Below are 24,318 nucleotides of genomic sequence, written 5' to 3'. Positions count from 1 at the left end.
TATTAGCAACTGCAGCATAGTGTTCCTTTGCTCTGGTAGCAGAAGCCCTGGAACAGATTTCACCACAGTGGGTCTCATGCCAAGATCCTGTGTCAAAATCTTGGACACAATAGTTTTTGCAATTCCCAGATCAGCTTCTAGTTCTAGTACTGTCAGTCACTGATCTTTGTTGACTGTGGCCCACGTTCAACATTCTCAAGTGTACTGCTTGTTGGAGGCCTTCATATCGTGGATCACTTTGAACAGATTCGCGACCATCTTTGAAGCATTTGTGCCACACTTTTATTTGTGTTGCACTCATTGCACGATCCCCAGAAGCCTTCTGAATTATCTGAATAGTTTCTGCGGAGGAATGTTCAAGCTTAATGCAGAATTTGATGCAGATTCCTTTCTCTACTTACCCAGTCATTTTGAATGCGATAGCCATACAGTACACATTCTCAATGGTGTCTACCACTCCCACTGACTAGTACAGCAAAGTTGTCACTGTTCATGTGTGCACATTCCAGTCCACTCTCGGCTGCCTGGTTACATTGACATCATGCAAACTGTTCTCCTTATATTCACAGTGGCTGGATTTTCCGGACAGACCTTGTACATTGTCTATTAAGTAGTGCTAATTTTTAAAAGAATTAAAGGTGTGATTCTATATTGTGGGAGAAAAAAATTTTTAAACTATTGTTTGGTCTTCTGTTATGTTCTTTTTTAGCGACTTCAGGAAGAAATCACCAAACAGTCTCCAACATTGCAAAGAAATGCTTTGTATATGAAATCAGTAAGTTGTGCATTGTTTTTGAAACTGAATTCCATTTTGTTAAAAGTTTTTCAGTTAATTGATGTTGCCCAGTCTTTATTTTAACTAAACCAAGGAATTAAAAACTTGGTGCTATTTTCATGTAATAGGATTTCTTTGTATTTTTTCTCCTCAGTCCAAGATAAGCCGACTGCCTGCTTACTTGACTATTCAGATGGTTCGATTTTTCTATAAAGAGAAAGAGTCTGTGAATGCTAAAGTCCTCAAGGTTAGTAGTGAACCTTTTCTTTTTTATTGATTTTTAGAGAGAAACATTGATTTATTGTTCTACCTATATGTGCATCCATTGGTTGATTCTTGTGTGGACCCTGTCCAGGGAGGGATTGAACCTGCAACCTTGGTGTATTGGGATGATGCTCTAACTATCTGAATTATCTGGCCAAGGGAGTAATGATTTTATTAGTGTAATAAAAGATTATTCTTTGAAGATAATCCCTAACTTACAGTAGATTTTTTTATTCTTTTAGAGATAATTCAATTTTTTTTGAAATACTATAAATTGGAAAGCTGTTTAACATTAGACTATTGGTTGTTAACCAAGGTGTGTATTGGAATAATCCATCTTTTTATTTTAAATTTATGTACGTGCCTGGCTTCTCCAGATTCTGAATAAGTCAGGCCTGAGGTGGTATATTTTTGAAAAGATTTACAGATAATTCTCACGGATGTCCTCTAGTCCTCAGAAACATTGCCGTAGATCAGATCCTCAACTCCAGCATAATACACTGCACTCTGTTCTAGGCAGTTTTTTCTTCCTGGTGAAAGGAATGTTACATTATTGGTACCCAAAGAATGCCTAAATTGTAGTCTGTTGATGTAGGAGCCAGCCTTATGATGTAGCTGTTGTATTGAACTGTAGCTCTGCTACATATCCAGTGCCCCAGATCCTTGGGAAAGGTATATACAGTTTTAGTCTATTGAGCTGAAATTCATAATATGTTTTCAGATATACTTAGCGTTATATTAGAAGTTTAACTGTAGTTGAAGCATCTACTGGTGTAAACTTCATATATTAATATTAGTTATTGAATTATATATCACTATTGTTTCTATGTAAAATTGAATTTCAAATTATAGTCAAAAGTGACCCCATTTGTAAGTTGACATCATTGCTGGTTTTAGGTCTTCATTATTTTCACAGCAACTGGTCTAATATTTCTAAAATGTTTCTTTGTCACATGAATTTTGGTAACTGCTCTGTGGTCAGTTTCATGGGTTAAAATGTTTAATGGAAAAAAAAGTTAAAAATTTTTCTTACCTTAAAGTTAGGACCAGATTGAAAATAAGCACTATGATGTTTTCAACTGCATAGATTTCTAAGCGATTTACGGATTTCATTTTCAATTTTATTTGAATTATGAAAACATTAAAACTGTGATAGAGCCCTGGCTGGTATGGCTCAGTGTGAGTGCTGGCCTGTGAAGCAAAAGGGTGCCGGTTCTCTTCCCAGTCAGGGCACATGCCTGGGTTGCAGGCCAAATCCCCAGACTGGGGGTGTGCAATAGGCAATTGATCAATATATCTCTTGCATGTGGATGTTTCTTTCCCTCTCTTTCTCCCTCCTTTCTCCTCTCTTTAAAAATAAATAAATAACTTTTAAAAATTAACATAAAAAGTATGATATTTTAAATAACTACCTTTGTAAGTCTGTTTACACATTATTTTTCTTTGACTTGTATATAGGATGTTAAGTTTCCTCTTATGTTGGATATGTATGAACTATGTACACCAGAACTTCAAGAGAAAATGATCTCTTATCGATCAAAATTCAAGGATCTGGAAGATAAAAAAGTGAATCAGCAGACAAAGACAGTAGGTTCTTATTGCTGATATTTTAATTTTAACCTTTTAATCTTTAATCCTCAACAGCTATATTGTTAATCTACTGTAAAAACGGATGAATGTATATTTTATTTAGCTGATATACAAATCCAGCATATTGGTGCAAACCTTTAAAGTTTTAGCTGTATTTTAGCATAAGAAAAAGAACTCTAGCTATGGTAAGGCTCCTTTATAATAGAATAAGCTTGATATTTTCTTTTCTCTTATAGTCTGTCCCTCTTACTCCTTTTCTATTTATCTACTCAAAGCACTTCATATAAAATCTTGTGTACTATTGTCAGTGTATTTTGTTATTTTCCTTGGAAGACATGGAGTTTATCTCCATTTTTCAGATGGAAGCAGTGGTACAGAATATTGATTCATTTATGTCCACTGAGACAGCTAAGTTGTATCTTTAAGTGCAGCTTGTATGCCTGTAACTCCTAAAATTACAACCATATCAACTTTATATTTAACAGATTGTATTATTTTGGGTTCAGATAAAGTACAACTAAAATATGGTGATTTTTTTTTTTTTTTTGAAAATGAAAAAGATATTTCCTGGTAACAGATTTTTTAGTGTGTTGTATCACATTTTAAATTCTGCATATTACCATTTGTGTGTGTGTAAAGCAGTTTTTTAAAGTTAAAACTTTATTCTGAGATAATTGTAGAATTACAGTTATAAGAAATAAATCACATGCAGTTATAAGAAATAACACAAAGAGATCCTGAGTACCTTTAACCCATTTTCCCCTGGTGGTAATATCTTGAAAAATTACTGTGCAATATCACAACCAAAATATTAACATTGATGCAGTCTAGACACAGTCTATTTCTGTCACCACAGAGAACATGTATTTCTATCACCACAAAGAACGTGTTGCTGCTTTGTAGCCAAACCGACTTTCCTTTTGCCCCTGCCCGCTCCTTAATTCCTAGCAACCACTAACCTGTTCTCCATTTCTATAATTTTTTCATTTAAGAAAGTTATATAAATGGAATCATATATTATGTAATCTTTGGGATTGACCTTTCTCATCATAATTCTCTGGAGATTAATTCAGGTGGTTTCATATAGCAGTAGTTTCTTCTTTTTTATTGCTGAGTAGTATTTCATGTAGACGTGGATATACCGGTTTGCTTAACCATTCACCCATTGAAGGGCAGCTGGATTGTTTCCAGTTTTTGTCTGTTATAAATAAATCTACTGTAGCATTGATGTACCAGTTTTACTGTAAACCTAAGTTTTCATTTATTTGGAATAAATGCCCAGGAATGTAATTTCTAGATTGCATGGTAGTTGTGTATTTAGTTTTTTTTAAGAAATTGTCAAATGTTTTCTGTAGTGGCTATACCAGTTTAGGTTTTCATCAGCGGTACACAATTATTCCCCCTTTCCTGCATTGAATTTGGTGGTGTCACTTTTTTTTTTTTTTAGCTATTTGAATTGGTTTGCAGTGATATCTCATTGTGGTTTTAATTTGCATTTCCCTGATGGCTACTAACGTTGAACATATTTTCATCTATTTAGCTGTATACCCATCCTCTCTGGTGAAATGTCTCTTCATGTCTTCTACCCATTTTCAAATTCTGTGTTTTTTTATTCTTGAGTTTTGAGAGTTCTTTATATTCTAGATTCTACTCCTTTTTCATATATATAGTTGCCAAATATTTTCTCCCGGCCTGTAGTTTTCTCTTTTCATCCTCTTAACAGTGTATTTTGCAGAGGGAAAGTTTTTAATTTTTATGCAATTAAATCAATTTTTTCTTTGGTTGCTTTTGTTTTTGGTGTCACATCTAAGAATCCATTGCCTAGTCAAAGGCCATGAAGAAATATGTCTATGTTTCTTCTAAAATTTTTATAGTTTTAGTTTTCCCATTTAGGTCTTTGATCCATTCTGGATTAATTTTTGTGTATGGGATGAAGTACAGGTCCAGATTCATTCTATTACATGTGAATATCCAGTTGTCCCAACACTATTTGTTGAAAAGACTGTTCTTTGCCCATTGAATGGTCCTGAAACCCTTGTAGAGAGTCAGCTGGTCGAAGATGTATATTTCTGAATTCTTAGTTTTATTCCATTGGTCTCTATGTCCTTTTGCTAGTTACCACAGTCTTCGTTAGTGTAGTTTTGTAGTAAGGAGTATAGGAAATTATGGGCCTTCCAACTTTGTTCTTTTCAAGATTGTTTTGGCTTTTCTGAAGCCCATGTATTTCCATATTTATTTTAGGATCATATTGTCCATTTCTTCAAAAATGCAATTGGAGTTTTTGATAGGGATTGCATTGAATCTAGATCAATTTGGGGAGTCTTGCCATTTTTTAAAATTAAAAAAAAAGTTGTATTTTGTTTTTTAGAGAGAAGGGAAAGGAGGAAGAAAGAGTGAGAGAAACATTGATCATTTGCCTCTCGCACACCCCGAACCGGGACCTGGCCTGCAACCCAGGCATGTGTCCTAACTGGGAATTGAACCCGTGACCTTTTGGTTTGCAGGATGATACCCAGCCCACTGAGCTATGCCAGTCAGTGTGGGGATTCTCCCAGTTTTAATAGTATTAAGTCTTGAAATCCATGAATTTGATAGGCTTGTTTATTTAGGCCTATTAATTTTTTCAACAATGTTTTATAGATTTTAGCGTACAAGTCTTCTACTTTGGTTAAATTTATTCCTAAGTATATTTTTTTTCTTGATGCTTTTATAAATGGCATTGCTTTCTTAATTTCATTTTTGGGTTATTCATTTTTGATCTTGTATTTTCTACTTTGCTGTACTATTTATTAGCTGTTGTTTTCATTTTTCTTTTTGGAAAGAGATTGGGCAGAATTGGTGTAACCTTCTTCCAGTGTTTGGTAGAACTGTAGTGAAACAATGTGGGCCAGGAGATTGCTTTCTCAGTTTTTAAATTGCAAATTTCAGCCTTCTTTATAATTATGGGCTGTTCACATCATCTTTTTTATATTTTGTGTTTTTATGGACTTTATATTTAATCTTGCATATCAATTTTATGTATGGGATTGTCTCTAGAATTCATTTTATTATTCTTTTGATAATCTGCTGGTTGTGTAGTGCTCTCTCCCCCATTCCAATGCTGATATTGGTCATTTTATTTCCTTTTTCAGTTTTGCTAGAGGATTGTTAATTTTAGTGATCTTTCAGAGAACTGGCTCTTTGTTTCATTGATTTTTTTTCTATTTTTCTTGTGTCTAATCTTATAATTTCTACTCTTATTCCTTTCTTTTGCTTGCTTTGGGTAGGTTCTTATGGTAGAGAAACTTACTTTTTTTTCAGACTTTTCTCTATTTTCTAACTTGCAGTTAGAGCTATAAATTTCTCTCTCAGCAGTGCTTTCCCTGTATTCTACAGATTTCATTATACTGTAATTTTATTTTCATTCTATTCCTTGTATTTCCCTTTGATCTTGAATTTTTTAGAAGTATCTTGTTTAGTTTCCAGGTATAAGGAAGTTTTTGTGGTATGTTTCTGTTATTCTAGTTTGAGTTCATTGTGGTGAGAGAACATACTTGTGTTATTTAAATATTTAAAAATTTGTTGAGGTTTCCATTAGATGCCTCAGGATACGATCCATCTTGGTGTATGTTCCATAGGTGCTTGAAAAGAATGTGTGCCCTGGTGTTGAGTGTTCTATAGACAATGATTGGATCCAGATGGTTTATGGTGTTGTTGCATTTCTCTGTAAGTTTGCTGTTTTTCTGTCTAGTTCTGTTAGTTATTGAAAGAGGAGAAGAGGTGAAGTCTTCAACTGAAATTGTGAATTTGTATGTTTTCCTGTTCAGTTCCATCAGCTTTTGCTTTGCATGTTTTGTAGGCCTGCTATTTGGTGTATACACATTTATGATTGCTTTGTCTTCTTGGAGTGAACCTTTTATTAAAATGCAATATTACTCTCTGTCCCTGGTAGTTTCCTTTGCTCTGAAGTCTACTTTATCTGATATTAATATCACCACTGCTGCTTTATTTTTCTTAATGTTTGTACAACATATCTTTTGCTGTTCTTTTACTTTAAATTTTCCACACGTATATTTGAAGAGAGTTTCTTATAGCAAACATTTGGATCATGTTTTTAAATCCACTCTGTTAAACTCTTTTTATTGGTATATTTACACCATTTACACTTAATGTAATTATTGATAGTGTTTAAATCTATTTTATAGTTTTTATTTTTTTTTCCTTTTTGTCTTGTAGGTTGCTTGAACATTATTTTAGAATTCTAGTTTGATTTATGTATATAATGTATTTCTTTGTATAGCTCTTTTTGTGGGTCCTGTAGGTATTACATTATATATAGTTGACCCTTGAACAATGTGGGGGATTACGGGTGTTGACCACCCACATTGTCAAAAATGCATACGTAACATAAGTTGGACCACTGCATGCACAGGTTCCCAGCCGTCAGGTGACAGTGAACAATGCTGGTTTGAACTGTGCAGATCAATTGGAAAAAAAAATGCGTGTAAGTGGACTCATGCAATTCAAACCCGTGTTGTTCAAGGTGTCATATATATATAAAAAGGAATAGTTGACCTAATTGTATTTTTTTGTTATAGGATCCTTTGACTTCTTGTCTAGTTACCTTTAAACTGCTTGTATTGTCTTCATTACCATCATAGTTTTCAAGAACTTTGTGCCCATATGCCTAGACAAGTATATGCCTAGGCGGATACTTTGGTATTGCACATGGAAGTGGGTTGATGCAGGGCATTCCCTCTAAAGAACCATGTCTAAATTAGTAAATCATGCCTTTTTTAATACAGGTAAATATTTGCTAAATATTAAATATTTCAGTTTATTTGGGCTAAAATGGCAGGTGGCCATGGCTTAATAGATTTAATATTAGTTGCTGTAACTTCTGCTTTTTTGAGGCAGCTTTAAAATAATTTTTTTATTTATGTGTTTTGAAAGTACCATATTTTGGTTAAAAAAAAATTACAGAATTGGGTTTCCCTTTACAACCCTAGAGCAGTTAATCCATATTGCTGTTGTCACTGGTATGCTCTAGCTTCAGTGGTTTAACTTTGGTCCTGTAATCAGAGGGCCTGTTGTTACTGTCTATACAAGATTGTATATTGTTGAAGTGTAGGATCTTTGGGTTTCCAATTTTATGTTAACTGTAGTTATATCATTTTAGTCATTTGTAAGGCAAAACTTTTTTTTTCCCCCTCAGCACTCTTGCATTATAAGCAGTATTTGTGGGAAAAAAATACAGTATCCACTGCTTTCCGAAAGTTTGCTTTATGCCACTTCACTTCTATGAAAGACCTTCCTGTTTTAGCTAACAGAGAGAAATCTGAAGTGGAATTTCCCTTTTATGAAAAAACCCATTACCATACCAATGTGGGTATTTTGCTTTCTGTATTGCACATTTGTAGCACAATGCGAACTTTCTGAAAGCAGGGGATCCTTTTCAGTTTATTTATGCCAATTTAGCTTATGAAGGTTTTCATAGGAACACTCTGCTTTCAGATGCTGGGGAAACATACTCACTGAGAATGCAAATTTTATTTTCAATATCATGGTTTAAAATTAAACTTTTTTTCCCCTTCAGGGTGACAAAAAGAGTAGTCCCCAGAAAGAAGTTAAGTATGAACCTTTTTCTTTTGCTGATGGTAAGTGAAATCTTCATTTCAGTTGAGGTATTGTGTGTATGTGTTTTAAGTTAAAATTACTGTCTTGGCACATTTTTTTAGATATTATGCTTTTAAAAAAAAGGTTTCTTGAAACTATAATTGATCTCAGTGTGACATACAGTAAAAAAAATTGATCTTTTTAGCATAAAGTTCTATGAATGATATCATTTCTTAAAACATCTTTCATGCAGCCTTAACTTTGGACCGTAGTATCTTACTGGATTCTAATAATAGATCAATGGCTTCTCTGGGCTAAACTTCAAAATTGTTCTTACTTTTTACCTGGCTATGGAAAGCACATGTCTGTTTGTCTAATATTACTGGATTTATATCTTTCTTTAGACATTGGCTCCAATAATTGTGGATACTATGATTTACAAGCAGTGCTGACACATCAGGGAAGGTCTAGCTCTTCAGGTCATTATGTATCATGGGTGAAAAGGAAACAAGGTAAAGATTTTTTTTTTTCAATTGTTACATAGTTTCAACTTAGTTTAATATAAATTTTATAACACAGTGGTTCTTGGACTTTTTGGTCTCAGAACCCCTTTACGGTCTTAATTATTGAGGACCTTTCCAAAGAGCTTTTGTTTATGAGGGTTAATTATTTACCATACTAGAAATTAAAACAGAAAAGTGAATTCATTTAAAAATGACATAAATAACATTTTAAAGATAAAAATAACTTTTTCAAGACAGAAAAAAGTTAGCAAGAAATGGTGTTGACTGACATTTTTGTAAGTCGTCTTGTCTGGCTTTATAGGAGACAGGAAGAGTCTCCTAATTGTTTCTATATTCCGTCTGTTGTTTTATCACACATTATGTAGCTTCTGGAAAATTCCAAAGCACACTTGAGAGCATGAGGGGGAAAGGCATGTAATGCTTTAGTAGTGTTATGAAAATAGTTGTAACCTTCATAGAACTTCTGAAATGGTCTTAAACCTGAGTAGTCCTGGATCATGCTTTGAGAACTGTTGATATGGTGGAATACTGCTGTACATAAAATTAGTACCTTTTTTGAAATGGAACTCTGAAAAAATCGTGTATGATTTTAATTTCATTTTCCTCTCTCATTCTCTAGATGAATGGATTAAGTTTGATGATGATAAGGTCAGCATTGTGACACCAGAAGATATTTTGCGGCTTTCTGGAGGTGGAGACTGGCATATAGCTTACGTTTTACTCTACGGGCCTCGCAGAGTTGAAATAATGGAAGAGGAAAGTGAACAGTAATCTTCATTTCTGCTATTTATACTTAGGTGTGAAATAAATGTTGTTGATCATTTCTATAATCCAGAGCTTTAGAGGAAGATATGTAAGTGGTTTTATTTCCCCTTATATGAAACAAAGAGGGCAGGAGCAGACCACTCTGTTTATCAACCTAAAAATTACAGAAAAAAATTGCCTTTGGAATGTGCTGCCCTGTATAAAGGTGGCAGAAAGATATTTTTAAAAAGCTTGTTTCTTCCATTAATTTTTAAAAATTCTGAGTTGATTAAAATGCCTTTCAACCATTACCTTCTGTGATAATTTTCCCTGCCTTTTTCAGCTCAAGATTCAGCCATGAAATGTTTATTGCACACCTGTTACTGTTGTTTGTTGTTCTTGCATGGTTCAAACCACAAGTAATTCAGTAGCTGTCCATCCTTTGCCTTATCTAACAAATTTTGCCAGGAAGGTGGAAAGGAAGTGTTGCTCTCATTGTATCTCAGTGCTGCTGTCCATATCCCATGGAAACATGGATACAATCAAGTATTTGTCCAGCCTGGTTGTTGCTGGCTTTTCATGACTTTAAAATAAATTGTGATCAATAGTACATTTGATTATACATTTATTACTGTGTCTCTGATGTACTATGGTTTGTATGTTTAACTTTGCAATGGTTTTGTAGTAATCAACCTTAAAAAATGGTGACAGGCTCTGGCTGCTTATTTTTAGAAAATGGGGATATTTAATTAAAAAAAGGGATTAAGTTTTTTTTTTTTTTACCTCGTCTTTTGTCTGTTAAGTTGGCTGAAATTCTGACATTAATCCTGATGGTTAGTTTCTCTGCTGTTAAAGCATCCATTTAAAAACATGATCTTTTTCCTGCTAGTATTCTGTTATTTAAAAAGAAATACAAAGTTGTAAGAGCAGTGGCATTCTTTGGATGCAGAATGCAGTGATGTTGTCAGTCAGATCTGTTCCTTGCCTCTGTTGTTTATTTTTATACTTCTGTCAGTTCCCAAAATCTTCATGTGTGTTTCACTAATATCAGTAATTTTTAAAGTGGAGGTAGCAATACCAAGATTATGAAGTATTTCAGTATCGTAGGTTTAATATATTCTAACTAGTTTGTCTTTTTTTAGGAAGTTTGTCAGAAATATGATAGACTATTACCTCATTGGTCTCCAATTCTTTTTTTTGAGTTGGGTATTTATAATTGTTTTGGGGATTATCATGAAATCTCATCTTTGCTTATGATGTTTTAACGCTCTGCAGAGCACAGCACTGATAACTAGTAGATTCCTAGAGAATAATGGCCATTGTGGTATAATCCGAGAACACTACGGGGTATAAAATAAACATTTAAGGGAAACAATTGTAAATAGCTTTTTCAGCTAATCTTTAATTTTTGCAATCATTACTCCCTTTGCTTTGGGGGAGGGTGCAGAATAGAATGGGGAAAATGAGACTAAGAATTGTGATGTTTCTTTATATATTAGTAAGATGCTTGTAACTTTGCAGTTTTTTTTTTTTAAATTCAGTCTTATTTGGCCTGAAAAAATCTGATGACCTAATTGAGCAATTAAAATTTAGGTTTTCTGATTTGCAGGATGCTGTAGCTAATAGAAATCAGGTGAAGTAGGTTTAGAGCAGTATGTAAGCCTTGTATGGAATTGTGACATTGTAATTCCTTGTCATCATTATAAAAAACTTGATTTCATTTTATCTGATCCAAAAAAGCATTATTCCAAAGATATTTTAAGTATAACAAATTGGACTTGTACCAGTGTTGTTTTAAACTAATAAGGCTGTTTTAGAATTCAGCCTTGCATATAAGGTCTTTGAGAGCAGGCAAGAAAATGTCTTCACTCCCAAGTGTGCCTCATATGCTGTGCCACTAGCACTGAGGCCCTTTTGATATTAGAGCTATGCTGTATCCTGTGGGACTTGCTGGTGAAATTAAGCCCAAGCAAGAACAATTACAGTCTAACATGCATTTAAGAAACAATGATAACCTAATTTTAGACCCCAAAAGGGTAATAATTATATGTGAACAGGAAAAGTAGATGCTTCTGTCTCCAACCATTACTACACAGTAGTTTGCTTTTTATAGGGTGCTTTCGCTAACATCTTTTGGACTTCACAATAATCCCTGAGGTATGCATCCCTATTTTAACGACTTGAGAGATTAAGTAATTTTTGTAAGGCTAGAAGAACTAGGTTTTAGACTTCACCCCATTTCTTTTAAAGTTGTGGGTCAGCAAACATTTTCTGTGGTTGGCCAGATAGTGTTTTAAGCTTTGCATGCTGTAACATCCTTGTTGCAACTACTTTGCAGTTTTATCAGGAAAGAAGCCATAGGTAATACCTAAAAAATCAGCACGATGGTGTGTTGATGAAATTTTACCTATAAAACCAGGTGGTGAATGGACCATTGCTTGCTGATCCTCTGCTTTAAAGTATGAGTGAGACTAGAGCAGTCATACGGTTTCAGGAAGTCTTATTCTCCAGTTTTCAGAATAGCAGGTTAAATTTTACAACTACTTATGGCATGCAGAAACTTAATTTTCATAGTGTATTTTAGGAAACACCATGCCCCTAAATATCTCTTACTGACTTCATTATGAATACATTTAATTTATTTAACAAAAATATATGACGACCTTGATTGAGGTCACAATTTTGGCCATTTTTCCAGTCTACTCTGCCCTCCTTCCAAAACCCTGAGGTCAGTTATCAAGAGCCAATATGTGTTCTGTTGTTCTTGGAGCACCAGCCAACTGTACAACAACTGTTATAAAAATGTTTATTGTTTACCAAAACCAGTGGACCTCTTATCAAATGCTGCTTGGTAACAAAATCTTATCACAGTTTTAATAAAAAAAAATAAGCTAACTATTTGTCTCATTGTCATTAGTTAGACTCTCTACAAGGTCACTTAATCCAGACTTATTCAGTGCATTAATCAGATTCTCGGGCGTTGCATGTACTCCTTCTTGATCTTGCCAGGCAACTAGTAGCTGCCTAGCTCTCATTTTCATGTCTTCGCTGTCACACTCAATCTGTCTAATTTCCGAGTCTTTCATTTCCAAGTAGGGAGCCAGAATTTTCCATTGTTCACCCAATTTGTTGGCAAATATCTCTATTTGTTCCCCTGTTACAGGTTTGTCTCTGCGAACATCAGGGCCTAGAAAACACAGGAAATGTAAATTATGTATAAAGTATGAGGAGATGTACAATTTAAAGCATATAACAGAAATGGGAAGATAGGGGGCCAGTGATATATTAATCCCCTTTAATATACTTTATTTTAAAAGTAAAACAATTCCTCTTTATATTTGCCATGGATTGTATACTGTTCTTACAATCATGATCATTAGGAAATCAGTAATCAAAGCTAAAGCTGTTGCCTCTATAATTATGTTCCCTCTGAAACAAGCTGTCCCCTTCTACTCCCCACAAGAATTAACCTTCAAATGTAAAGTACCTTTTCATCACTTCCAAATTTTATTGTATAAAATGTAATATTTTAAGTTATTGTCAAGCAGTGTTTTAAACTCCTCAGTAAAGAAACAGCTGAGATATACTTTTAGAAGTTGAGAAGTAGATCAAATTAAATAACGTACCTCTCAACAAAGAACCACAATCTTTTCCAATTTTGTAAAATAGCCAAGAAAATTCAATTCTTACTTTCATTTTCCTTCAGTAAAGCATCATTATCTTCCTCATCTTCATCCTCACCTGTTTTTATTTCTTCAGAAGGAGGCTAAAATGAGTAAGAAGACTGTTGAAAAGAATGCCAACTTTTAAAATAACTGGGAATAAAATTTTAAGTGTGACTGCCATTCCAAGTATTGGGCCCAGAATTTCACCCCCGAGAGTGTTAAATGTGAATGCCAGGTAAGCATCACAATTGAGACAGTGATAATCTGAAGGAGTAGATGGGGAAAACCTGAAAGTTGGAAAGACTCCCTTCGCCTCTGCAATCTGGGAAAAAGGGAGCCAGTGAAAAGGATGGTAAAACAATTTTCAAATCCCTAGCATATAGTAACAATAGAAACAATGCTCTAGGGAAGACAGGAGTTGAGCAACTGTGTCCTTAAATTTTTTGAGTGACTTTATTTTATTTTGAGTGAGTTTTTATGTACAGTTAGTACTATAACTGTAGTAATAAAATGAGAAAAAAGCAAAGAAAGGGCAAGTAGCTTACTGCTACCCTTTGTTAAAAGACAATATAATGCACCAATAAACAAGTAAAATAACGGTTTACCCAAAAGTATTGTAGACTTACATTAAGTTACATGTTGTATAAAAAAGTTAATCAGTTTATGTACTTCCTATAAAATGTATCCTCAAATGCATTTTTCCTCATTCTAAAACATGGGAGTTTGGATTTTTTTCATAGGATTGACTCTAAATTCCGCTCTTTGCTCGAATAACGGTAGTTTAAAGAAGATATCAACTAAAGGATATTAAAAAATTGATCTATAGTACTTACTGGTAATTCCTTGGCTAGCTTTATTACCATGTTTTCAAGATATTCTGGCAGACTTTTGAACTGCTGGTTGGTTGGCTGGAAGAAGTGAGGGCTTCTCCGGGCTAATAGTCTCAGGGCTCTCCAACCATAGTTTGAATTGTTCACAGCCCTATAAAAAGAGATGTTGGTCTTACAATTTATAGTTTTTTATTTCTCTGCTCCCTTCTAGTTAATGTGATTCACCATGTGAAATTCTATAAGTAGCCTCAGTCCATTCTTTTCATTTTGGTCGTATTCCTAAAGAATCTGTGTGCAGTTCACTTATAATAGAAACCAAGAGTCTGAAGAAGCATTTTAAAAGTTTATATGTATTTTACTTAATTTTAAAGTCAATTAGTATGTGTCCAGTACTGGCTAGATGCTATATATGCAGGACTGAAATCATCTACTTAGTTATTTAGGGGGAAAAAAATGAGTTCATAATAGGTTCACCATGTTTAAGGGAGTCGATACCCATCCTGGCAATGTCACCTACAGGTGGAAGTTCCAGGCTATAAGCTCAACAGAGTTTCAGTCATGTTAATTTCATCAGTATTTAGTTTCCTATTTACGTAATGCCAAAACTTTAATTTGCTCAGTCCAATCTCAATGAATAAAAATGGCTCCAAAACTACAAGAGCTCACCAATAGCCAACAGAGTAAAGCAGTGATGCCAAGAACAGAGTCCATGAACTGTTCCCTAATGAAGCAAAGCAATGAGAGGTGGGACCTAGTAGGGCGAGAAATGGAAGCCTCAGGGAAATTATATAGTTCCTGAAACAGGCAAGCTGGAGAAGAATCCAGGGCACAGGTTTCTTTTGATTTACGAGTTTTTGCAAGTCATTTGGAAATTCCTCCTCCCCCAAGTTGTTCAGTTAGCAACCTTATTTATTTAGAGCTTCATTACCTTTGGGATATGCTGGCATCTGCAAAACTACCCTTAGACAGTGGGGGCCTTACCAAGGTAACACCATGCTAAGAGGCTTTTCCTAAATGGTTATGAGCATTTCTGATGCACTTCTGTTTAAACAATTTGAATCTTTTAAGCATTTTATTCCCTATCAATTATATATATAAACTTTCTTATTCTTCATAGATCCATACCATCCAAGTTCTTAAACTAATCTTAGAGGACTATCACTTTAAAGAAAAATCTACCTAATCTTACCTAGCAATAAAAAAGCAATATTCCTTCAACAAATGCTTGTTGAGCTGGGCATTCAGGAGTCGAGGAGACAGGAAGTTCACCCTGAACACCCGAGGTGCTACAGCGCTGCTTCGAGCAGGGCCCCAAGGCCAGTGTCACCTTCCTGGCTCTGCCACTGACTAGCTGAGAACATCAGTAAATTACTCCCACCTTGTGCCTTAATTTCCTTAACCGCACAATGGAGATAAGAACAGTTTCTACCTTAGAATTATATAAGGTAAGTGCTTAAGAAGTAACTGACATGGTAAATGTGGAATTTGTTGCTAAGCATCATTACTACTAACACACAAGGTACTAGACAATTTCAGATAGGAGTAACGAGAGAAACACGAGAATTTCAGACACAACAGGGTTGCGTTACAGAGGGAAACGGTGAAGAGCTTGGTCAGGGAAAACTCAGTATTGAAGATGAGAGTTGAAGTGAGAGCAAGCCAGGGATTGCCATGAAGGAAGTTTCATGCAAGCAAACAAATACAAAGGTCCTGAGGTAGCAATGCCTTTTGAGTTGAACAGAAACAGGGCTGGTCTGGGTAGAGCAGACAGAAAAGCAAAGAGAAGATGTGATTGGAGAGGTAGCTAGGTGTGAACCAGATAAAGGAGGTCTTTCACACATCAGTAAGGGGGTTGGATTTCATCTTAATTTTAATAAGCAATAATAACTGGGAGATTTTAAGCAGAAGATCTGACTTGTGGATTTAAAGATCACTGGCTGATGTATGAGGAATTGACCAGACCGATCAAAGCACTCTTTTTTTGCAGTGCTGACTACAAGTGCACATTTCAAAGTATGTAAATCATCTTAATCCTCAGAACTCTGTGAAATGGGTACTGTTCCTATTTCACAGATGAGCAAACAAGCAGAGGGGTTAAATTAGCCTTAGTAGCCTAACCAGTAAAGTAGTAGAGAGTCCTAGGACTGGAACCTAAGCAGCCTGACAAGAGGGCCCTTGTCCTTAAGTCATACCACCATAAGCCTGTTCAAAACCATGTCACTGATAAATTTAGTTGAAGAACCGGAGACAGTCCTGAAGTCACTCCATAATTCTAGAGTTTAGGCATAGGATTGGGAAGCCTGGAAAGGAGACTGAGAAGCAGTGAGACAAAAGGAAAAATGTGGGAGCTATAGTTTTATGGATGTCAAAAGAAGGAAATATTATCTAACGGAGAGATCAACCAAAAAGAGGTGACCTTGACCTCTGACACGCTAGCAGGAATGGGTTGAGGAAAATGGAAGGTAAGGAACAGAGGTCAACAGTTACCAACTGTTGGGAGATACGGGCATACCTCGAAGATGTTGCAAAAAGTGAGTATGTGAATAAAGTGAGTTGTAATTTTAAAAAGCCTGCCACTTGTCAAGTGTAATAAGAGTGAAGGGCAATAAAACAAGGTATGCCTATACTGTGATTTGAAAGGGAACAGTGAGAAAAAGTGATTGTTGGGAGATGTAGGCTCAACGGAATTTTTCTTATTTTTTTGAAACAAGCACGATTTTAAATCCTGCTTGGTAAATCAATGGGAATGGTCATTGAAATCAGATATGTAATAATATAAACTTGGTATGTAAACTCATCCAAGAGGAGGAGTACTATTCTATCAAACATCTCCCTTAATAAGCAATCTAGTTATACATAAAATTCCTAAGAAAAAAATGTTGGAGAAAATTAGCTAATGAGGTAACATACTTACTTATATTCATTTTCAACCATGCTTTCAGGGTCTGCCTGTTCAATGGCTTCTTCAAAGAATTCCTCCAAAGTTGGCATATATTCCCTAGATGTTAAAAAAATAGCTACTGAGGATCATGTGTTCTTGATAAATACTCATAAACTGGTGGCAGGCAATCAAAGAGTCTCATGTTACCCACACCTGACTTAAAAGATTACTTAGGAGCTCATATATTTAAGGAAGTGAATGACTCAAAACAAATTAAACTTCTCAAAGGGGAACACAAGGAGGGGGCAGTGTGGTACTCCAATGATTATCTACTATGTACTATGTAATGTAACATCCTGTATTATACACTGTAATGTATCATGTTACCAGTCACAGAGGGCAGCTTACTAGCATTTGAATTTCTCCAGCAAGCTGGAAAATTTCATGTTATATCCCCATTCATAATTTTTTTTCTTTAAAACAGAATTAAACCAAAACTAATAATCAGACATACTGAGATTTCAAGAGTTTTAACTTTGAACTTATTTTAGATTGTTGCCATGGTAGCATAGTTGCTTTTTTAATAGCATCTTCTTGAATTTAGTCTTAGGAATAAAATTCTGAGACAGAGCCAATTAAATAGGATCTGATCAGAAGACATCTTTTACTAAAACAAGAAAAAAAGCTCTCTAAAGAAAAATCAAGCATCAAATCTTAGGACTCTCATGACAATAATATGCTCTGTAACAGCTGAACATCACAGACCTATAAGGTTGCTTGTGAGTTTGCCACCACCATTTTCTTCCAGATGTCACACTAGACAAAACCGGGTTCACACTAAAATCCCAACTAGACTATCATTCATAAATGTTTGGAACCATGTGCTAGTTTTGTAGTGAACATCCCAGGGTTCAAGCACTACAAATAGCTGAGTGGGCCCACGCACCCCTCCCTAATCTCATTCTCTCCCCAGAGGTAGTGATTCTTTAGGATTTGGAATTTTTCATTCATGTGCTTCTTTAAAAAAGTAAATACATATTGTTAGATTCCTCATATTTCCCATTAATGGAACTCTGCTTGGACCCGTGTACAACCATGCTTTATCTTTTATGTGACTGCTTGAATTTTCTATGTTTACTTTTCCCTCAACTTAGCAAGTACGCTTTACTGGGAGTCCAGTTACTATCTCTGTCTTCATCTGATCACTCCTTATGTCACTTTACCAAGTAGGTTAGTTCCACCTTTTGAAAGTAACCCCCAATCAGTAATATCACTGTTTTGTACAGTGAATCTTTGATGACATTTATCTGTATTTACTGATGTCTTTGCATAGCAATCCTTCATTGCAAACTTAACACATTGTTTCTGGGTTCAGTTTCTTTCCAACAGCTTTTGAAAGTAAGACTGTTGATGACAGATACTCAGTTTTAGTCTGAAAGTAACTATTTCTCAAAATCTCTTGACTGACTGACCCACTGTTTTAAGTTGTTAAGAGAATTCTGGTCCATACTTTCACTTTGAAGCTATCATTCTACTGCCTTTGGTTCCTTTTGTTCTTGAAGTTTGCTGCCAGCCTCATTCTGCTCCTTTGCAGGTAGTGTTTTTTCTCTCTGGTGACTTGACTCTACTACAATGTGCAGAGATAAGGATTTTTTCTGTTTATCCTACTTAGGTCTGTACTTTGTGAACCTAAGAATTTATGCTGATTCTTGGTTCTCAAAAATTCTGTCATTGTGGCCTTAATTACTTCCTCTTTCCCATTTTCTCTTATTTCCACATTCTATTAGATGTTTGTTGGACCTTATCGGTCTGTGGTTGATGTTTACTCTTTCATATTTTGTAGTTCTTGATACCTCTGTACTGCTTTTGCAGTGATTTTTTAAATCATTAATTCTTATTTTACCTGTGTCAGCCTGCTATTTAACCTATTTTGTAATTTCAGTGACTATTTTCTCATTGCTAGAAGTATCATTTGTTTTTTCCAAATTCACCTGGTCTTTTTTGAGAGTGTCATGTTCCTTTTATTTTCAATTCCTTCTTTTATGTCTTTATTTTAAATATACTTCTTTTAAGCCTTTATCTGATGGTTTTATTTTCTAAAGTGGCTAATTTCTATTGCTTGTTCTGTCTGCTCACTCTTACTCATGGTGGATTGTCTTCTTGTATGTTCTGTTAAGTTTGGATGGTGAATTTAGCTTCAGATTTTTATCTGCAGGATCCTTGTGTGGTTTAGATTGAAGATGGGACTTATGTAAAGCCTGGGATATTTTAGTTCACCCCCTTTGTTCACTGCTGGTAGTATAGCAGACTTGTGGTTATAATTTCTCCGGAATACTTTTTTCTTTTTTTAAAGTTTCTATGTATTTATTTTTAGAGAGGGGAAGGGAGGGAGAAAGAGAGGGAGGGAAACATCAATGTGTGGTTTCCTCCAGAGCACCCCGCACTGGGGATCTGGCCTGCAACCCAGGCATGTGCCCTGGCTGGGAATCGAACCATCAGACCCTTTGATTTGTAGGCTGGTGCTCAATCCACAGAGCCACACCAGCCAGGGCAGGAATACTTTTTTCTTTATGCCCACTGCACAGGTAATAATGGACAAGCTTTCTTGTTTCCTGTACCAGTGGGGAGGTCCCTCCATTTCTCACTCTGCCCTTCTATTACAGATAATGTAGTGCATCAGGGGGCTCTGCTTTTTTCAGGGGAAACTCAGTTACAAATTTGTGCAGGCCTAAAGCCATAGCTTCTGTCCTTTTGTGGCTGTTAAAATCCAAGTTCCATGGTTCCCAGAAGTAGGAATCATTTGTACTGCTCCCTAGATAGAGGTTCATACCTTGGTTTTAGATCCTCCTTTTGTGAATCTTTATTTTATTGTGATTTCTAAAATTATTTTATTAGCACCTCTAGGTCCTTTACAGTAGGAAGCCAGATTCTGCAGTGCCAAAGTCAACCACAATAAATTTTACATCTCCTTTGAACTCTTCTGATAGCTGACAAAAGACCATTCTACTCTACTTAACATTTGAGAAAAGCAATACTTAATGTGAAACATTTGAAACTTGCCTTGTGTCTGATTTACAGGCTTCCATATTATCAGGGCAAAGGTTCCACAGCCTTGTTAGCTCCTCACTACAAAAGACACATAAACAAATACAGTTTAATGGACACTATCCTCATCTATCTTAAAGCTGTAAAAATAACTAAAGTCAAATAGTGGAGTTTTAATTTTCTTCATTAATTTTTGGTATTTAGCAAATTTTCTATACAAGCATATACTGAATGATAAATAATCATTACTCTTTTCTAAAAATACTCAAGCACAATATAAAACAGTGAATAGTTAACTGGAAGGTAACAGGTTGTGGTATCTTTCAACAACTAAAAATGAGCTGGATCAATCTAATAGTGGTTGTACTGTTGGTCATGTGATAAGATGGCGTAGCCTAGAGCCATGGATTCTGGATGCAGGAGACATAGTAGAAGCATTTCTAGTTGCAAGAACCCACATAATAGGCCCTATAGATTGATAGGAGGTGTTTTACTTTAGTTATCTATGCATGTACCAAACACACAAAAAACTGGAAAAACACAAAAACTGCAGAGTTCTTATGGTAACATATTCAAAACAATGAAAAAAATAATACCATTCCACATATGGAGACAGGTTAACCTACTTTCCCATCAGAATCTTCTTGTTGGGTCCTTTTCCTAGGAAGTCCTCTGGTGCTGTTCTCTTCCGTACTACTCTCGTTGGCTTGCTATCAGATGTTCTGTGGTGAAAAAACAGACTGGAATTACAAATGGAGAGCTGAAGTGGAAGGGTGTTCAATATAAAAGAAAACTTAGTTTTATTTTCCTTAAAAAATGAAAACTTCATATTATAGAACACTCATCAAAAGACAAAAATTGCACACCAGAATATAAATTACAGGAAGTGGGTATATATTTCTTTCAGTAATTAATAACAGACCAATTTGTTCTGGGAGCCTAATCACACAAAATTTGAGGTATTACTGAGCTCAACTTTTTTGTACATGAAATACCTACACACACATCTCTACACAATATGGTCATGTCAAATTATATTTTAATATTTCTCATATTAGCTGAGTATACATTTACCTTTCTTTCACAAAACTTGGGCAGCCTTCGTTTTTCCATGAGTTCCAGTTTTCTTCAGTGTTTAATATATGCTGGGAAAAACAAATTATATTTGCATAAGGGGAGCTTCTGAAATTCTATTTGGTGCTAAGAATACTGTGTAAATTTAGAACACATACCTCTACCATCTTTGAAAATCTTTCTCCATCGGGTGGGTTTTCAGATAGTAGCTGTGATTAGAAAGAATATACTAAGCTTTCAACAACTTTCTGCATCATAGGAGTGGTTTGTAGGCAGAGAACCAAGAAGTGTTTGTGGTCTTGTACCTGAGCTTAACTTTATCCTTATTTTCCTATTTGGGGCTGAAACAAAGAAAATTCTAAATTTCCATTTTGTTCAATCATGGGTTTGTTGCGTGTTGAACTTACTTGATAAACTGATTTTGTAGTATCTTCAATCCAGAGTGATTGCTCATCAGTTAAAACATAGTTTGAACTACGAAACAAAGCAATAAAAACATGCTTGAGTTAACAGTAATGTATATTCAATTTTAAGGTTTATATACTGTTTTGAAAAAAACACAAGAATGTAACATAAGTAAACCATAATGTAAAAATGTGTCAAAAATTAGCAAGACAACAATCACAAATGGGGAGGATTCTAAGAGAACTTCTTGTACTTCATCCTTAAGAGGGTTAGAACTGAAGACATGAAAGTGTACAAAGGAGAATAAAAATTCAATTAATCTGATTAAATATGAACAGAGCAATGAATGTTTCCTAAAACAGTAAGTTGAATATGGGATGAAAACCTATGAGACAATATTAACATTCTTATACATGATGCACATTCAGATAAAGCATGATACATTCCTTTAAAATGCATTCAAAATATAATGACTAAAACTCTAAACCCTAGAGAAGGCTGAAAGCATACCCAAATTATTAATAGCTGGCATTAATTCAGCTCTCACTATGTGTTAGGTGCTTTACAGCCACCCAATAAATATTAACAGACTACTACTTGCCAAGGCCGGAGAACTCTACATGCATTACTTATTTAGTCCTGAGAACTGAGAGCGTGTGCATACTACAGAGACCACAGAGGCTCAGGGATTTGCCCAAGGCCATAGAGCTGGAATTCTAACTTAGGTCTGGCCCCAAAGCCTTTGATCTTTCTACTATGCTATACCAAACCTCCACAACAAACAAAAGGAATAGTGAGAACATTTTGTGTGCTGCTACGTGTTATCTTAAAATTACATTACGAGTCTGAAAGAGCTGAACTGCTGCTAGTGACTAATGAAGGTGGGATTTGAAACCAGCACATAGTAAAGCCCTGTTCTTTATACAACCAATACTTCTTGGCAAACTTAACAAAAACACCATCAAGTAACAGTGAACTCTAATTATGTATAGGACAAAAGGAAATGATCAAGACCATAGGTGGAAATAGTAAGATAGCAGAGGTCCTGATTAGGTTTTCTGAAATCCTAAAGAAACTGGAACTCCTCTGTGCTTCAGAGATTTACCTTCATTTTTTAAGACAGTTTCACATCTTGTGAAAAAAGTATTACTGGCTTAGTTTGCAAATCAGGTTTGGAGTAATTTCTGAGCAAGGTGAGAAGAGGAAAATGGCAGTCTGAAGCAAAACCTCCACTCACCAATACAACTAAGAATTCCCAGGAAGTTCTGGCACTCAAAGTCAACATATTTTCTCTAAAATAAATATCCTAAACATCTAGTCTAACAGAAGCTCAATTATCTAATGTTGCTGCAAAAGAGATGGTTTCTGGCTGAGGCCCTATACATAAAATAAGCCCAATACATAGGAAAAAAACAAACAAAAATATCAATCACAAGTCCTTCTCTTTGTAGTTTACAAACTATTTACTACTCATTTATTAACTTACACTTACCTTTTGAATTTGACCTGTCCCTTGAGATACTGGAATAAAATGAGATACTGCAATAGGATGTGTCGTCGAAAGTTACTGTCGCTCAGTTGTAAATCCATCAACTACTCGAAAATAAGCATATACACAAAACAACACATTAAATTCAAGTTCTGTCCAAAGGTATAGGATATGCTATTACAGAAATGAAAGATTTCAATTAAAAAACATTTGCTGAAAGCTCAATGCATGTGAGGCATTACTGCACAAGACCCGGGACAGAGTGGCTTCATTTGGATTTCTTAACCAATTTAGGCCATGATATATTTGTGTCAGTGGACAGTAATGTTGTATTCGTGATCCTGATATCAGGATAAAGGCAGAAAGGTAAAAAAGTAAAAGGCTGCCACTTTCCCACATACAAAGAAATAATGGCTAAAGGAAAGGTCCATACAGATAAACACAGTAAAGGGTGTTGCTCATTTTTGTAGCCATCCAAAGTGCCTGCAACAGAGTTGGTGCTCAATAAATAAACAGAAAGGAATTAGAGGTGAGTCATCTATGAGTTAAATGGACTTTTTTACGTTTTAGAAGAATTGTATCATTCTTGAATTATCACAGGTAGGAAAGGACTAGAAGGTCACTTATGAGGAAGCTCTTTAACAACCGTGCCCCTTAACCGGTTAGTCTTCCTGTAAGAACCACCTCCAGTGACAAAGGTGATCATTGTATTGTGCCCCTAGAGTGCTGAAGGAAAGCTGAAGTCTATACCCACCAGTTTGTGCTGGTTCTGCCTTCCCCACCTCGAGCAACAACGGGAAGCTGGTGTCTGCTAAATGAATAACCCAGAAGACACCAAAAAGCCCTAGGAATTGGTGTCCTTTGGCTACATCCCACCTACTAATGCAACCTGACGCTCATCAGCCATTTCTTCCACACAACTGGCTCTTTAAGTAAACCCTGTGACTTTTAAAAAAATTTAAACGTACGATTTAGCTTCTAGTCAGGTTTTACTCCCCTTCAGATATTGAATATTTGGATTCTATTCATCATATTAATGATCCCACCCCAAATTGGCTAACTGAATGGCACATTTCCATTCTTCTTTCCTCTGACTCCTGAGGGACTTCACTATCCCCTGTTTGGCTCTCAGTTTCTTGACCCCAGCACAGTTCAGAGCCCTAGCTCTGAAATCTTTACTAGCTCTAACTATAACTTCCTATTCTTCTAGGTCTCTTACTCAGCTGTCCCAATGTATCTAATATTTGGACTTTCTGAGGCCTGATGTCCCTTGAATCCTCTATTTTCTGACCATTAGTCCCACCCTATTTTTATTGTAATAGCCTAGATAAGGGGTCAGTAAACTTTTCATCAGAGAGCCAGAGAATAAATATTTTAAGCTATGTGAGCCAAGAGGCATACTATGGATATTATGTAGGTACTTACATAAACATTTAA

The 24,318-nt window shown here is 35.4% G+C and overlaps 2 protein-coding genes across 4 annotated transcripts in view; one reads left to right on the top strand and one right to left on the bottom strand.

Annotated features, from left to right (window-relative positions):
* The window catches only part of USP14 (ubiquitin specific peptidase 14), a 55,694-nt gene extending 43,361 nt beyond the window's left edge, over positions 1–12,333 (top strand). For both annotated transcript variants that reach the window (XM_054583429.1, XM_054583428.1), the window contains 6 exons: positions 710–775; positions 930–1,022; positions 2,498–2,626; positions 8,205–8,265; positions 8,629–8,736; positions 9,368–12,333. In XM_054583429.1, the coding sequence (XP_054439404.1) occupies positions 710–775; positions 930–1,022; positions 2,498–2,626; positions 8,205–8,265; positions 8,629–8,736; positions 9,368–9,519 (609 nt within the window). In that variant the 3' untranslated portion in view covers positions 9,520–12,333. The remainder of the gene's footprint in view (positions 1–709; positions 776–929; positions 1,023–2,497; positions 2,627–8,204; positions 8,266–8,628; positions 8,737–9,367) is intronic.
* The window catches only part of THOC1 (THO complex subunit 1), a 48,938-nt gene continuing 36,935 nt past the window's right edge, over positions 12,316–24,318 (bottom strand). For both annotated transcript variants that reach the window (XM_054583426.1, XM_054583427.1), the window contains exons 12-21: positions 22,885–22,985; positions 21,395–21,461; positions 21,146–21,196; positions 20,988–21,058; positions 20,540–20,635; positions 19,929–19,994; positions 16,902–16,985; positions 13,991–14,138; positions 13,183–13,258; positions 12,316–12,679 (exon numbers count right to left, since the gene is read on the bottom strand). In XM_054583426.1, the coding sequence (XP_054439401.1) occupies positions 12,384–12,679; positions 13,183–13,258; positions 13,991–14,138; positions 16,902–16,985; positions 19,929–19,994; positions 20,540–20,635; positions 20,988–21,058; positions 21,146–21,196; positions 21,395–21,461; positions 22,885–22,985 (1,056 nt within the window). In that variant the 3' untranslated portion in view covers positions 12,316–12,383. The remainder of the gene's footprint in view (positions 12,680–13,182; positions 13,259–13,990; positions 14,139–16,901; positions 16,986–19,928; positions 19,995–20,539; positions 20,636–20,987; positions 21,059–21,145; positions 21,197–21,394; positions 21,462–22,884; positions 22,986–24,318) is intronic.

The sequence above is a fragment of the Pteronotus mesoamericanus genome, unplaced genomic scaffold (genome assembly GCF_021234165.1).
Source record: "Pteronotus mesoamericanus isolate MK-2021 breed Mesoamerican mustached bat unplaced genomic scaffold, CSHL_Meso_final contig_74, whole genome shotgun sequence".
Classification (NCBI taxonomy): domain Eukaryota; kingdom Metazoa; phylum Chordata; class Mammalia; order Chiroptera; family Mormoopidae; genus Pteronotus; species Pteronotus mesoamericanus.
This window is presented reverse-complemented; position numbering and strand designations above follow the sequence as displayed.